The sequence below is a fragment of the Engystomops pustulosus genome, chromosome 6 (assembly GCF_040894005.1).
Source record: "Engystomops pustulosus chromosome 6, aEngPut4.maternal, whole genome shotgun sequence".
NCBI lineage: Eukaryota > Metazoa > Chordata > Amphibia > Anura > Leptodactylidae > Engystomops > Engystomops pustulosus.
Window position 1 is genome coordinate 20,739,653 of NC_092416.1, and position 15,741 is coordinate 20,755,393.

General features: G+C 42.4%; 1 protein-coding gene across 7 annotated transcripts in view; it reads right to left on the bottom strand.

Moving 5' to 3' along the window:
- Positions 1 to 655: 655 nt before the first annotated feature.
- LOC140134635 (uncharacterized) overlaps positions 656 to 15,741 on the bottom strand; it is a 52,534-nt gene continuing 37,448 nt past the window's right edge. For 3 of the 7 annotated variants that reach the window (XM_072155092.1, XM_072155093.1, XM_072155089.1), the window contains 9 exons: positions 8,218 to 8,454; positions 7,494 to 7,565; positions 7,103 to 7,354; positions 6,674 to 6,763; positions 6,115 to 6,366; positions 5,661 to 5,750; positions 5,066 to 5,155; positions 3,489 to 3,571; positions 656 to 1,453 (listed from right to left, as the gene is read on the bottom strand). In XM_072155092.1, coding sequence (XP_072011193.1) covers positions 1,451 to 1,453; positions 3,489 to 3,571; positions 5,066 to 5,155; positions 5,661 to 5,750; positions 6,115 to 6,366; positions 6,674 to 6,763; positions 7,103 to 7,354; positions 7,494 to 7,565; positions 8,218 to 8,454 — 1,169 coding nt within the window. In that variant the 3' untranslated portion in view covers positions 656 to 1,450. The remainder of the gene's footprint in view (positions 1,454 to 3,488; positions 3,572 to 5,065; positions 5,156 to 5,660; positions 5,751 to 6,114; positions 6,367 to 6,673; positions 6,764 to 7,102; positions 7,355 to 7,493; positions 7,566 to 8,217; positions 8,455 to 15,741) is intronic. The other 4 variants (XM_072155090.1, XM_072155091.1, XM_072155094.1 and 1 more) reach the window with 4 other exon arrangements.

A 15,741-nucleotide genomic window follows, 5' to 3' on the forward strand; every position in this document is an offset into this window, starting at 1 on the left:
GGCGGAGGAGCTACCCTAATCTAATGAATCCCGACCGGACCCGAATCCAGCGCAGAGAACGCGCCGCTGGATCGCGAATGGACCGGGTAAGTAAATCTGCCCCATTGGGTCAGATTTACTTACCCGGTCCAGTTGCGATCCAGCGGCGCGTTCTCCAATGCGGATTCGGGTTCTGCCGGGATTCACTAAGGTCGTGCGCCTGATGTCTACTAGGTGTCGCTGCTGCACTGAGTTCACCTCCTACATCTCGGTGTATGTGAGTACTATTTTTGCGACACATTTTTTTTTTAAATTCCAAGGCTTTTCCGAATCCGTCAGGTTTTCCGACGGCCATGCCCCCCCCCCCCCCCGATTTCTGTCGCGTGAAAGCCGGCGCCAATGCACCACAATCCGATCGAGTGCGCCAAAATCCTGAGGCAATTCGCCGCAAATCGGAAAAATTTGGGAAGCCCGGCGGAAAAACGCAATTTGGACCCTTAGTAAATGTGCCACAATGGATCGACCACTTATAGCACAGATGTATGGGATCTTTCAGAGGATAATACATAAAAGCTAATTTTTTACATTTTTTTTACCTGCAATCAAGTGATTTTCCACAATCCGACTTGAAAAATTTTATTGAAATTTTTTTTCAAAAAGCTAAATAAAACCCATCTTATCCTTGTCAGTACAAGCTCGGGACCCTGAAGGCCATAATTTCATTACAATTAGACACTTTTCAACACTTCTAGCCATAGTTTCACAAAAATGAGAATTTTTTTGTCTACTGGCACTTTTTGAAAAATTGGAGTGTCACGGTCTGTAGAGGGAGAGGTCAGCGGGAAGTGAAGAATGGAAAAGTGTGCATGTTAAAAACATTGGAAGATAAATCATGACTACAGAAGAACAAATGTAAAGAAATCTGGTTTGATTGTAGAGAATTGTCCATCAGATTTGATTTGGTTGGAATAATTTCCATTTCATCTGTCCTCAGAAGTCGTGTAGGACACTCAGGTCAAATCCTTTCAAGGTTCTTCTTATGCTACAACAATGTATCAAAGTGACATGACATGAAAAGTCTGCGATCTGGATAGGTTACTACTGAAGAACTCCGAAAATGTTCAGATTTGCCAAAATTATGCCGAAATTTGCCGAAATTATAACGAAACATGTTGCAGGAATTCCCCTTGTCTCCGCGCATGATCCTCTCAGCAGGAAGATAAGAGTTAAAAACATAAATAATTCAAGCAAAATGAGAATTGAAAGCAAAATACAATTAGGCAAGCAAGGTCCCATAGCAGGGTCCCATAGCAGGGTCCCATAGCAGGGTCCCATAGCAGGGTCCCATAGCAGGGTCCCATAGCAAGGTCCTATAGCAGGGTCCCATAGCAGGGTCCCATAGCAGGGTCCTTTGGCCGAAGGTGGAGCTGGTGGAGATCCTGCTAACCATGCGGGGCCTCATCAAGGCACTTTACTGAAAAATAGAAAAAAAATACATGTAACTTTTTAATTTTTAAACCTTACAATGAATAATCAAATATGATATTCTTCAGAATTAATAGATTTTGTTCAAAAGTCAACCAAACGTTTGATTCATGGTTTGCGAAATTTGTTTGATGTCTCCTGGTGATACAAGACCTGTAGAGTCTACAAATATAGGAGCTATTGAGTAAAGGTCATGTTACTGTCAAAGAACCGGCACATATGAGGTCACAGAACCAAACATGTGACTTATAAGGTCATAGGACCCCATTTATTCAGGTCATATAACCTGTGATGAGAGAGGGTATTATGGCCAAATGTGTACATTGTCATGTAACTGGTTAAAGAGAACCTGTCATCAGGTTTTACCCCACTAAACATAGTACAGACTGCGCTGTTCTTAGTAAATGTGCCCTATTCTGCTTTAAAATGGTGCACATCCTCCATTCTTTAGTGTGTAAGGGAAGATGCCGGGCCCCTGACACTGCGGATCCCATAGCAGCTGCAATGGCTGCTACCGCTGCAGTTACGCCCCTGTGTCCAAGGACCTGCAGTGATAAGGTCACTGAATCATATTAGTGCATCTTTGGTTGATATAGGAAATATTGCAGGGAGAGGCATAATATATTATTTCCAATGCCCATAGCATGTGCCTGCAACTTCGGGTACTGCCAATGAAGGTTACGGCATTGTTGCATTTTGGTATATAACTAATAGACATATAAATAGCTCAACACAACTTGTATATCTAGAGTCGTTAGTCAGACCAGGTTTCAGTAGGCCCCTGGGCAACAGACCCTCAGTAGGCCCCTTTGCAGTAAACTCACATGCCAGCATGAAAAATTCAGAAACTAAAATATTTTTTAGTTTTTAATAGCAAACAGCCCCCTCATGGTTATTTTATATAAGCCCCCTAACCCCTTATGGATTCATTAGATAAAGTCCCCTCACCCCATGTATTCCTTACAGCCTTAGGTGGGCCTCCCCAGGAACCCTGGGCCCCGGCACTTGCCCACGAATGCCCAGTATTGACGCCGGCCCTGTCTTCAGTATTTAGTGGAGCAATCTTTTGCTGTAATCATTCACCCACTGCAGAAAATAGTCTCCAGTTAAAGGAAACCTACCACCACAAATCTACCTATAAAGGTAGATCGGGTGGTAGGTGGATCAATGGGACGTGAGGATAACCCTTTTAAGGGCTAATCCTCACGTCCCCGCACTTCTTTAGTAACTTTTATTTGACTTTTATGGTAATTTTATTATGCGGCTACTGGGGCGTGGAGTAGCCGCATCTGAGGTTACACGAGGCGGCTACTCCACGCCCCGGTAGCCTCTTTACCCCTCCTACTCACCATCTTCGGCGCGAGGCTGCTCGTAGCTGCGCGCCCTCGTCTGACGATCGTGCCGTCTGCGCATGCGCAGAACAGCAGGCCCGCGCCTGCGCGGTCACTGCTCCGAAGCCGGGGCTGCACAGGCGCGGGCCTGCTGTTCTGCGCATGCGCAGACGGCAGGATCATCGGACGAGGGCGCGCAGCTGCGCGCCGAAGATGGTGAGTAGGAGGGGTAAAGAGGCTACCGGGGCGTGGAGTAGCCGCCTCGTGTAACCTCAGATGCGGCTACTCCACGCCCCAGTAGCCGCATAATAAAATTACCATAAAAGTCAAATAAAAGTTACTAAAGAAGTGCGGGGACGTGAGGATTAGCCCTTAAAAGGGTTATCCTCACGTCCCATTGATCCACCTACCACCCGATCTACCTTTATAGGTAGATTTGTGGTGGTAGGTTCCCTTTAAATAATTTTAATCAAACCTGTAAGGAAATGGTTCAATGACAAGGGAATGAGTGACAGTCGTGGAACTATGTGATGAGCTTGTGCAGCCAAAAGTCGGTTGGGCTGTGAAATCAGACCGTTGTGGGGAGAGACCTATGTTCTACCGACACGTTGTATTGTGTTTCAATAAAGTGAAAACCTTAACTACTTCTGATGAAAGCTGCATCAAACATGACCACCAAAAGGGATTACTTACCTTACTAAAAGCAGATAGGACAATTAAAAAATATGCTAGAATGAGAAATATTCCAGAGCCGTGCCAGGACGCTTGTTTTCTGCCTGAAAAAGAGATGGATAATAATATCAGAACATAAAACAAATGTATCAGGGTTATTTGGGATATTAACCACCCAAAGGGCCTTATGGACTGATGAGTTATTGGACCAAATCACTCTTGTACGCAAATCGGAAATATTCGGGTAACACGTCGGGAAAACGCGAATCGAGCCCTTAGTAAATGACCCCCATTGTCTCACACTTTTGGCTGGAGCAACAACACGCGTTACGTCGCAACCATGCGACTTCCTCAGGGGTCCATGGGTCAGGACAGGTGGCAGAGAATCAAGGAATGGAATTGAGGTCACAACTAGAGATGAGCGAGCATTAAAATGCTAGGGTACTCGTTACTCGAGCCGGACATTTCCTGATGCTCGAGTGCTCGTTTCGAGTAACGAGTCCCATTCAAATCAATGGGAGACCCGAGCATTTTTTAGTAAAATTAAAAACTGAACGAGCACTGTTCAGTGCAGATGTTTTCACTAAAAGAACAGAGTGAAAGAACACTGCAGAACAGATTGCAGATGTTCGCGAACATCTGCGATCTGTTCCGGAGACACGCGTGCAGAACGGTGTTCTCCGCAATAGTATTTGAAGAACAATATGTGTGAAGAACAACTTGCAGATGTTGTCAAACATCTGCAAGTTGTTCTTCACACATATTGTTCTTCAAATACTATTGCGGAGAACACCGTTCTGCAAGCGTGTCTCCGGGACATCTGCGATCTGCTCCGGAGACACGCGTGCAGAACGGTGTTCTCCGCAATAGTATTTGAAGAACAATATGTGTGAAGAACAACTTGCAGATGTTTGACAACATCTGCAAGTTGTTCTCTACACATATGGTTCTTCGAATACTATTGCGGAGAACACCGTTCTGCACGCGTGTCTCCGGAACAGATCGCAGATGTTCGCGAACATCTGCAATCTATTCTGCACAGTGTTCTTTCACAGTTTTCTTCAATTAAATGATTAAATTAAATGTTTTAATTGTATTTTTTTACTGTTTCTTACTTTTTTTTTTTCAATTAAATGCTCGTTATCGAGCAGGGCAAATACTCGTCCGAGCAACGAGCCGGTCCGAGTATGCTAATACTCGACCGAGCATTAAGCTCGGACGAGTATACTCGCTCATCACTAGTCACAACATATAATCAGAGTAACTTCAGGAACACTTTCTCAGAGGCACAAAGATCCGGCAGGGGACACGGAAAGGGGTCGGGAATTCAACAAGGAAGGCGGCCAGCCAGCACACTGGCCCTTTAAATCTTAGAAAGCCGGTGCACGCGTGCCCTAGGTGGCAGAGACATGCGTGCCGAAGCGGGGAGACCACAGTTGGAGCCAGGGAAGGTAAGGACAGGCAAAAGGAGGAGCACGGGTGCGCCTGTGACCCGAGACATGGGTTGCAGAAGCATCCGTGACAATTGGTGGCTGATTAAATACTTTTTTCCCCACTGTATGTGGAAACCTATCAAGTCATCAAAATGATGTCCTTGCCTCCAGGTTTTTCTGTGGACTCTGGAGATGGATCAACAACAGATTGGTCACCAGGTCCTTCACTGACTTCCATCTCAGGTTTTGGACAATCTGCAATGACACAGTAATTCTCATTTGAGTCAAAATTTTAAACTTTTCCTAGACATTTCTTGGCTTTAGGGATAGAGTTGACTCCTACAGGTTCTTTACACCAAGGATATACATATGCTGATTCCAAAAATTTTCATTAAAGTTATTTTTAATCTTATGGAGCACCCTTTTCTATAGCAGGCCGAACTGAGAAAGTTTTCTTCCTTCTGGAGGAGAGCAGTTTTGTATATTAACCCTTAGGTTGTATTGCCTAGTTCTTCTACTCCTTGCTGGATTTTTACTGGTGAGTTTTCTAGACCATAAAGATCTATGTGGATTGTAGGAGGAATATCAATGGGTTTGACTGATGGATATTGAGCTGGACATTTATCTGGGAACCATTATATGTATGTCTACTACCTGTAAAACAAACCTAGAAAAGAGCTTGTCTTGTTTCTAATATTTTTAGAAGTAAGAAGCAGTATAGATAATCGAACCCATGAAGTCATCAAAATTATGTTCTTACCTCCAGGCTTTTCTGTAGACACCAGAGATGGATCAACATCTGACTGGTCACCAAGTCTTTCACTCACTTTCGGCCCAGTTTTGGGACAATCTGCAATGACATAATAATTCTCATTTGAGTAAAAATGTAAAACTTTTTTCAAGACATTTCTTGGCTTTAGGGATTTGGTTGACTCCTAGAGGCTCTTTAGACCCTAAATATATGCTGAGTAAATGAATTTTTGTCAGTAATTTTTAATCTTATAAACTAGCATTTTCTATAACCAGCATAAGGCTCATCAATATTGTATGTGTATGAGGGCCTTAAGGAGATCTAATCCCTTGCCAGGAATAGCTTCTTCGGAGAAAGAATAGAGATTTTAAAGAGACAAAGTTCTTCTATTATTTTTTCCTTATCATAAACTTTGGGTCTGTAAATGTACAGTGAGAACCATCTGTCTGTGTGTACCCCATACCTTCAGAATTCAGTTCCACAAAGATGCTCTCGCCTCGTCCTCTCCCGTGTTCCACCAATGGAGACCCATAATCTTCATCTACTTTCTGTTTGCAGGACATTTCCAGCAATGTCTGGTTCGTGAAACAAGCTGTGCAGCTCTTCAGAAGTTCTCTGGTGTTTGGACACAATATTGGCTCTTGAAAAGTGAAGCTTTTGTCATCTTGGCGTATAACAACTGGAAATTCCGCGACTGTAACAGAGCTACAGATGTCTGTAGGCAAAAATGACACAAGAACAGAGGTTAAAATTAGTAGGAAATGTTCATATCCACTGTGATACCATAACAGCAGATGTTGGGCCACATAACTCGTAGAGCGGGAATGATGGGGTCAATGAGGAGTCTACAGGAGTACTATGGATAGCAGATCCCCTGAGCTACTTCCGAAAATGTCCAAATTCTAAATATGTGGGGTAAAGTGTGGCTACATAGTTCCATCTTTGTCGACTATAATTTTGGGAACAATTCTGCAAGTAGTTGAGTGACAAGACCCATCAAGTCATCAAAATCATATCCTTACCTCCAGGCTTTTCTGTGGACACCAGAGATGGATCAACATCTCGTTGGTCACCAAGTCTTTCAATTACTTCCGTCCCAGTTTTGAGACAATCTGCAATGACATAATAATTCTCATTTCAGTAAAAATTTTAAATTTTTTCAAGAAATTTCTTTGTATTCGGGATATGGTTGACACCTAGAGGCTCTTAAGACCCTAAATATTTCATATTTAATCTTAAAGACCGGCCTTTTCTGTAACAGGCATAAGGCTCGTCAATATCTTATGTGTATGAGGGCCTTGGCAGTTTGAAGGACATCTAACAACTTGCCAAGAATAACTTAATTTTGAGAAGGAAGACTATGTAGAATAGGTTTTTAGAAGAGCCCAAATTCTTCTAATGTATAGTGAGAAGCATTATGAATAGTCCATCTGTCTGTGTTCACCCCATACCTTCAGAATTCAGTTCCACAAAGATGCTCTCGCCTCGTCCTCTCCCATGCTCCACCAATGGAGACCCATAATCTTCATCTGCTTTCTGTTTGCAGGACATTTTCAGCAATGTCTGGTTAGTGAAACAAGCTGTGCAGCTCTTCAAAAGTTTTCTGGTGTTTGGACACAATGTTGGCTCTTGGAAAGTAAAGCTTTTGTCGTCTTGGCGAATGACGACAGGAAATTCGGTGACTATAACAGAGCTACAGATGTCTGTAAGGAAAATTAATACAGGCACATAGGTTACAATTAGAAGGAAATGTTCATATCCACTGTGATTCCATAGTGGTAGATAGATAGATATGAGATAGATAGACAGAAACTGTTGTAAAAAACTATAAAATTTCCATACCTTTTTGATCAGTTCTTGGACTTAATTTTCCCGATCTTGTAAACAAGGGTTGTTGAATCTTCTCCACGAAGTCTGTTGTTAAACAAGTGTGTATTTCATTAAAAGGATTTTGGAGATCCTTTTTGGGGATGGGGCGCAGATAAAAGAGTAATTATCCCTCTTGTTCTCCCACTTCCCCCAGTGCAGAGTTGATTCCCCGGGACTCCCAGCAGGGACCAACATCAACGGGACTCATAAAGCCCTGGTGATGTCAACGAAGTCATGTCACCAGTACTGACAGAAGCCACTGAAATGCACTGGCTTCTGTCTTTACTGGTGACATGACTTGTTTCACATCACCAGGGCCCAATGAGGCCAATGATTGACCAAAAAGAGTCCTATGAACAGCAAAACTTCCAGTCCAGCTAAGAGAGTAAGCAACCTACATGTCTGGGGAGTAAGAGCAGCCCCCTCCCGAATATAAAACAAAACAAAAATATCCAGAGGCTATTAATAGACCCAAAATGCCAGGAGCTGTCAGATTTTCATGACTGGTGGGCAAAATGCCATTGTGTACTTCAGGGACAACCAAAATGGCCTCCATGATGGTCTCTATAAGAGGCGCTTGCCCTCTTTCCAAAGTGGGTGACAATTTTACCAAGTTTTTTCCAATGTTTTCAATAAAACCTTTAAAGATTTAACTGTATTTTTTTCTCATACCCACAAAATTGTAAAAAAACCCTACCTTCAGCAGTAATTCTTACAAGGGCGCCGTCTCTGTGATCTCTTTGAACTGTGATATCTGGAGGTAGAGCGCCATCGCAGATTATCTCCAGTACAGACACATCTCTGAAGCAAGCCGTGCACGAGTACAGAATGGTGCCATTTTCTGGACAAAACTTCTGCTTCTGGAGAACAAGGTCCTGGTTGTTACAGCTGAGGGTTATGGAAGCATCTGGGAAAAACTTCTTGCAGATGTATGCTGGTAGAGGAAAGTTTAACATAATTATAGTGTAAATTTGCAAATATAATCCATCAACCTATGTAGATAACACTGACCCATTATTACATCACTACTGACAAAAGATGATGTCACAGCTTATCTCCTCCCCCTCCCTGTACAATGTCCTCTATATAGATAACACTGACCCATCATTACATCACTACTGACAATAGATGATGTCACAGCTTATCTCCTCCTCCTCCCTTTACAATGACCTCTATATAGATAACACTGGCCCATCACTACATTATTACTGACAATAGATGATGTCACAGCTTATCTCCTCCCCCTCCCTGTACAATGACCTCTATATAGATAACACTGACCCATCATTACATCACTACTGACAATAGATGATGTCACAGCTTATCTCCTCCCCCTCCCTGTACAATGACCATTATATAGATAACACTGACCCATCATTACATCACTACTGACAATAGATGATGTCACAGCTTATCTCCTCCCCCTCCCTGTACAATGACATCTATATAGATAACACTGACCCATCATTACATCACTACTGACAATAGATGATGTCACAGCTTATCTCCTCCCCCTCCCTGTACAATAAACACTATATAGATAACACTGACCCATCATTACATAACTATTGACAATAGATGATGTCTCAGCTTATCCCCTCCCCCTCCCTGTACAATGACCTCTATATAGATAACACTGACCCATCATTACATCACTACTGACAATAGATGATGCTACAGCTTATCCCCTCCCCTCCCTGTACAATGACCTCTATATAGATAACACTGACCAATCATTACATCACTACTGACAATGGATGATGTCACAGCTTATCTACTCCTCCTCCCTGTACAATGACCTCTATATAGATAACACTGACCCATCATTACATCACTACTGACAATAGATGATGTCACAGCTTATCTCCTCCCCCTCCCTGTACAATGACCTCTATATAGATAACTGACCCATCATTACATCACTACTGACAATAGATGATGTCACAGCTTATCTCCTCCCCTCCATGTACAATGACCTCTATATAGATAACACTGATCCATCATTACATCACTACTGACAATGGATGATGTCACCGCTTATCTCCTCCTCCTCCCTGTACGATGACGTCTATATAGATAACACTGACCCATCATTACATCACTACTAACAATAGATGATGTCACAGCTTATCTCCTCCCCCTCCCTGTAAAATGAGCTCTATATAGATAACACTGACCCATCATTATATCACTACTGACAATAGATGATGTCACAGCTTATCTCCTCCCCCTCCCTGTACAATGCCCTCTATATAGATAACACTGACCCATCATTACATCACTACTGACAATAGATGATGTCACAGCTTATCTCCTCCCCCTCCCAGTACAATGACCTCTATATAGATAACACTGACCCATCATTACATCACTACTGACAATAGATGATGTCACAGCTTATCTCCTCCCCCTCCCTGTACAATGACCATTATATAGATAACACTGACCCATCATTACATCACTACTGACAATAGATGATGTCACAGCTTATCTCCTCCCCCTCCCTGTACAATGACATCTATATAGATAACACTGACCCATCATTACATCACTACTGACAATAGATGATGTCACAGCTTATCTCCTCCCCCTCCCTGTACAATAAACACTATATAGATAACACTGACCCATCATTACATAACTATTGACAATAGATGATGTCTCAGCTTATCCCCTCCCCCTCCCTGTACAATGACCTCTATATAGATAACACTGACCCATCATTACATCACTACTGACAATAGATGATGCTACAGCTTATCCCCTCCCCTCCCTGTACAATGACCTCTATATAGATAACACTGACCAATCATTACATCACTACTGACAATGGATGATGTCACAGCTTATCTACTCCTCCTCCCTGTACAATGACCTCTATATAGATAACACTGACCCATCATTACATCACTACTGACAATAGATGATGTCACAGCTTATCTCCTCCCCCTCCCTGTACAATGACCTCTATATAGATAACTGACCCATCATTACATCACTACTGACAATAGATGATGTCACAGCTTATCTCCTCCCCTCCATGTACAATGACCTCTATATAGATAACACTGATCCATCATTACATCACTACTGACAATGGATGATGTCACCGCTTATCTCCTCCTCCTCCCTGTACGATGACGTCTATATAGATAACACTGACCCATCATTACATCACTACTAACAATAGATGATGTCACAGCTTATCTCCTCCCCCTCCCTGTAAAATGAGCTCTATATAGATAACACTGACCCATCATTATATCACTACTGACAATAGATGATGTCACAGCTTATCTCCTCCCCCTCCCTGTACAATGCCCTCTATATAGATAACACTGACCCATCATTACATCACTACTGACAATAGATGATGTCACAGCTTATCTCCTCCCCCTCCCAGTACAATGACCTCTATATAGATAACACTGACCCATCATTACATCACTACTGACAATAGATGATGTCACAGCTTATCTCCTCCCCCTCCCTGTAAAATGACCTCTATATAGATAACACTGACCCATCATTATATCACTACTGACAATAGATGATGTCACAGCTTATCTCCTCCCCCTCCCTGTACAATGCCCTCTATATAGATAACACTGACCCATCATTACATCACTACTGACAATAGATGATGTCACAGCTTATCTCCTCCCCTCCCTGTACAATGACCTCTATATAGATAACACTGACCCATCATTACATCACTACTGACAATAGATGATGTCACAGCTTATCTCCTCCCCTCCCTGTACAATGCCCTCTATATAGATAACACTGACCCATCATTACATCACTACTGACAATAGATGATGTCACAGCTTATCTCCTCCCCCTCCCTGTACAATGCCCTCTATATAGATAACACTGACCCATCATTATATCACTACTGACAATAGATGATGTCACAGCTTATCTCCTCTCCCTCCCTGTACAATGCCCTCTATATAGATAACACTGACCCATCATTACATCACTACTGACAATAGATGATGTCACAGCTTATCTCCTCCCTCCCTGTACAATGCCCTCTATATAGATAACACTGACCCATCATTACATCACTACTAACAATAGATGATGTCACAGCTTATCTCCTCCCCCTCCCTGTAAAATGAGCTCTATATAGATAACACTGACCCATCATTATATCACTACTGACAATAGATGATGTCACAGCTTATCTCCTCTCCCTCCCTGTACAATGCCCTCTATATAGATAACACTGACCCATCATTACATCACTACTGACAATAGATGATGTCACAGCTTATCTCCTCCCCCTCCCAGTACAATAACCTCTATATAGATAACACTGACCCATCATTACATCACTACTGACAATAGATGATGTCACAGCTTATCTCCTCCCCCTCCCTGTAAAATGACCTCTATATAGATAACACTGACCCATCATTATATCACTACTGACAATAGATGATGTCACAGCTTATCTCCTCCCCCTCCCTGTACAATGCCCTCTATATAGATAACACTGACCCATCATTACATCACTACTGACAATAGATGATGATACAGCTTATCTCCTCCCCTCCCTGTACAATGACCTCTATATAGATAACACTGACCCATCATTACATCACTACTGACAATAGATGATGTCACAGCTTATCTCCTCCCCTCCCTGTACAATGCCCTCTATATAGATAACACTGACCCATCATTACATCACTACTGACAATATATGATGTCACAGCTTATCTCCTCCCCCTCCCTGTACAATGCCCTCTATATAGATAACACTGACCCATCATTACATCACTACTGACAATAGATGATGTCACAGCTTATCTCCTCCCCCTCCCTGTACAATGCCCTCTATATACATAACACTGACCCATCATTACACCACTACTGACAATAGATGATGTCACAGCTTATCCCCTCCCCCTCCCTGTACAATGACCTCTATATAGATAACACTGACCCATCATTATATCACTACTGACAATAGATGATGTCACAGCGTATCCCCTCCCACTCCCTGTAAAATGACCTCTATATAGATAACACTGACCCATCATTACATCACTACTGACAATAGATGATGCTACAGCTTATCCCCTCCCCTCCCTGTACAATGACTTCTATATAGATAACACTAACCCATCATTACATCACTACTGACAATAGATGATGTCACAGCTTATCTACTGCCCTCCCTGTACAATGACCTCTATATAGATAACACTGACCCATCATTACATCACTACTGACAGTAGATGATGTCACAGCTTATCTCCTCCCCCTCCCTGTACAATGACCTGTATATATACAACACTGACCCATCATTACATCACTACTGACAATAGATGATGTCACAGCTTATCTACTGCCCTCCCTGTACAATGACCTCTAAATCGATAACACTGACCCATCATTACATCACTACTGACAATAGATAATGTCACAGCTTATCTCCTCCTCCCTGTACAATGACCTCTATATAGATAACACTGATCCATCATTACATCACTACTGACAATGGATGATGTCACAGCTTATCTCCTCCTCCTCCCTGTACAGTGACCTCTATATAGATAACATTGACCCATCATTACATCACTACTGACAATAGATGATGTCACAGCTTATCTCCTCCCCTCCCTGTACAATGACCTCTATATAGATAACACTGATCCATCATTACATCACTACTGAAAATAGACGATGTCACAGCTTATCTCCTCCCCCTCCCTGTACAATGCCCTCTATATAGATAACACTGACCCATCATTACATCACTACTGACAATAGATGATGTCACAGCTTATCTCCTCCCCCTCCCTGTACAATGCCCTCTATATAGATAACACTGACCCATCATTACATCACTACTGACAATAGATGATGTCACAGCTTATCTCCTCCCCCTCCCTGTACAATGACCTCTATATAGATAACACTGACCCATCATTACATCACTACTGACAATAGATGATGCTACAGCTTATCCCCTCCCCTCCCTGTACAATGACTTCTATATAGATAACACTGACCCATCATTACATCACTACTGACAATAGATGATGTCACAGCTTATCTACTGCCCTCCCTGTACAATGACCTCTATATAGATAACACTGACCCATCATTACATCACTACTGACAGTAGATGATGTCACAGCTTATCTCCTCCCCCTCCCTGTACAATGACCTGTATATATACAACACTGACCCATCATTACATCACTACTGACAATAGATGATGTCACAGCTTATCTCCTCCCTCTCACTGTACAATGACCTCTAAATCGATAACACTGACCCATTATTACATCACTACTGACAATAGATGATGTCACAGCTTATCTCCTCCTCCCTGTACAATGACCTCTATATAGATAACACTGATCCATCATTACATCACTACTGACAATGGATGATGTCACAGCTTATCTCCTCCTCCTCCCTGTACAGTGACCTCTATATAGATAACACTGACCCATCATTACATCACTACTGACAATAGATGATGTCACAGCTTATCTCCTCCCCTCCCTGTACAATGACCTCTATATAGATAACACTGATCCATCATTACATCACTACTGAAAATAGACGATGTCACAGCTTATCTCCTCCCCCTCCCTGTACAATGCCCTCTATATAGATAACACTGACCCATCATTACATCACTACTGACAATAGATGATGTCACAGCTTATCTCCTCCCCCTCCCTGTACAATGCCCTCTATATAGATAACACTGACCCATCATTACATCACTACTGACAATAGATGATGTCACAGCTTATCTCCTCCCCCTCCCTGTACAATGACCTCTATATAGATAACACTGATCCATCATTACATCACTACTGAAAATAGACGATGTCACAGCTTATCTCCTCCCCCTCCCTGTACAATGCCCTCTATATAGATAACACTGACCCATCATTACATCACTACTGACAATAGATGATGTCACAGCTTATCTCCTCCCCCTCCCTGTACAATGACCTCTATATAGATAACACTGACCCATCATTACATCACTACTGACAATAGATGATGTCACAGCTTATCTCCTCCTCCTCCCTGTACAATGACCTCTATATAGATAACACTGATCCATCATTACATCACTACTAACAATGGATGATGTCACAGCTTATCTCCTCCCCCTCCCTGTAAAATGAGCTCTATATAGATAACACTGACCCATCATTATATCACTACTGACAATAGATGATGTCACAGCTTATCTCCTCCCCCTCCCTGTACAATGCCCTCTATATAGATAACACTGACCCATCATTACATCACTACTGACAATAGATGATGTCACAGCTTATCTCCTCCCCCTCCCTGTACAATGTCCTCTATATAGATAACAATGACCCATCATTACATCGCTACTGACAATAGATGATGTCACAGCTTATCCCCTCCCCCTCCCTGTACAATGACCTCTATATACATAACACTGACCCATCATTACATCACTACTGACAATAGATGTCACAGCTTATCTCCTCCTCCTCCTCCCTGTACAATGACCTGTATATACATAACACTGACCCATCATTACATCACTACTAACAATAGATGATGTCACAGCTTATCTCCTCCTCCTCCCTGTACAATGACCTCTATATAGATAACACTGACCCATCATTACATCACTACTGACAATAGATGATGTCACAGCTTATCTCCTCCCCCTCCCTGTACAATGACCTGTATATATAGATAACACTGACCCATCATTACATCTCTACTGACAATAGATGATGTCTCAGCTTATCTCCTCCCCTCCCTGTACAATGACCTCTATATAGATAACACTGACCCATCATTACATCACTACTGACAATAGATGATGTCACAGCTTATCTCCTCCTCCTACCTGTACAATGACCTCTATATAGATAACACTGACCCATCATTACATCACTACTGACAATAGATGATGTCACAGCTTATCTCCTCCCCCTCCCTGTACAATGCCCTCTATATAGATAACACTGACCCATCATTACATCACTACTGACAATAGATGATGTCACAGCTTATCTCCTCCCCCTCCCTGTACAATGACCTGTATATATATAACACTGACCCATCATTACATCACTACTGACAATAGATGATGTCACAGCTTATCTCCTCCCCCTCCCTGTACAATGACCCTTATATATATAACACTGACCCATCATTACATCACTACTGAAAATAGATGATGTCA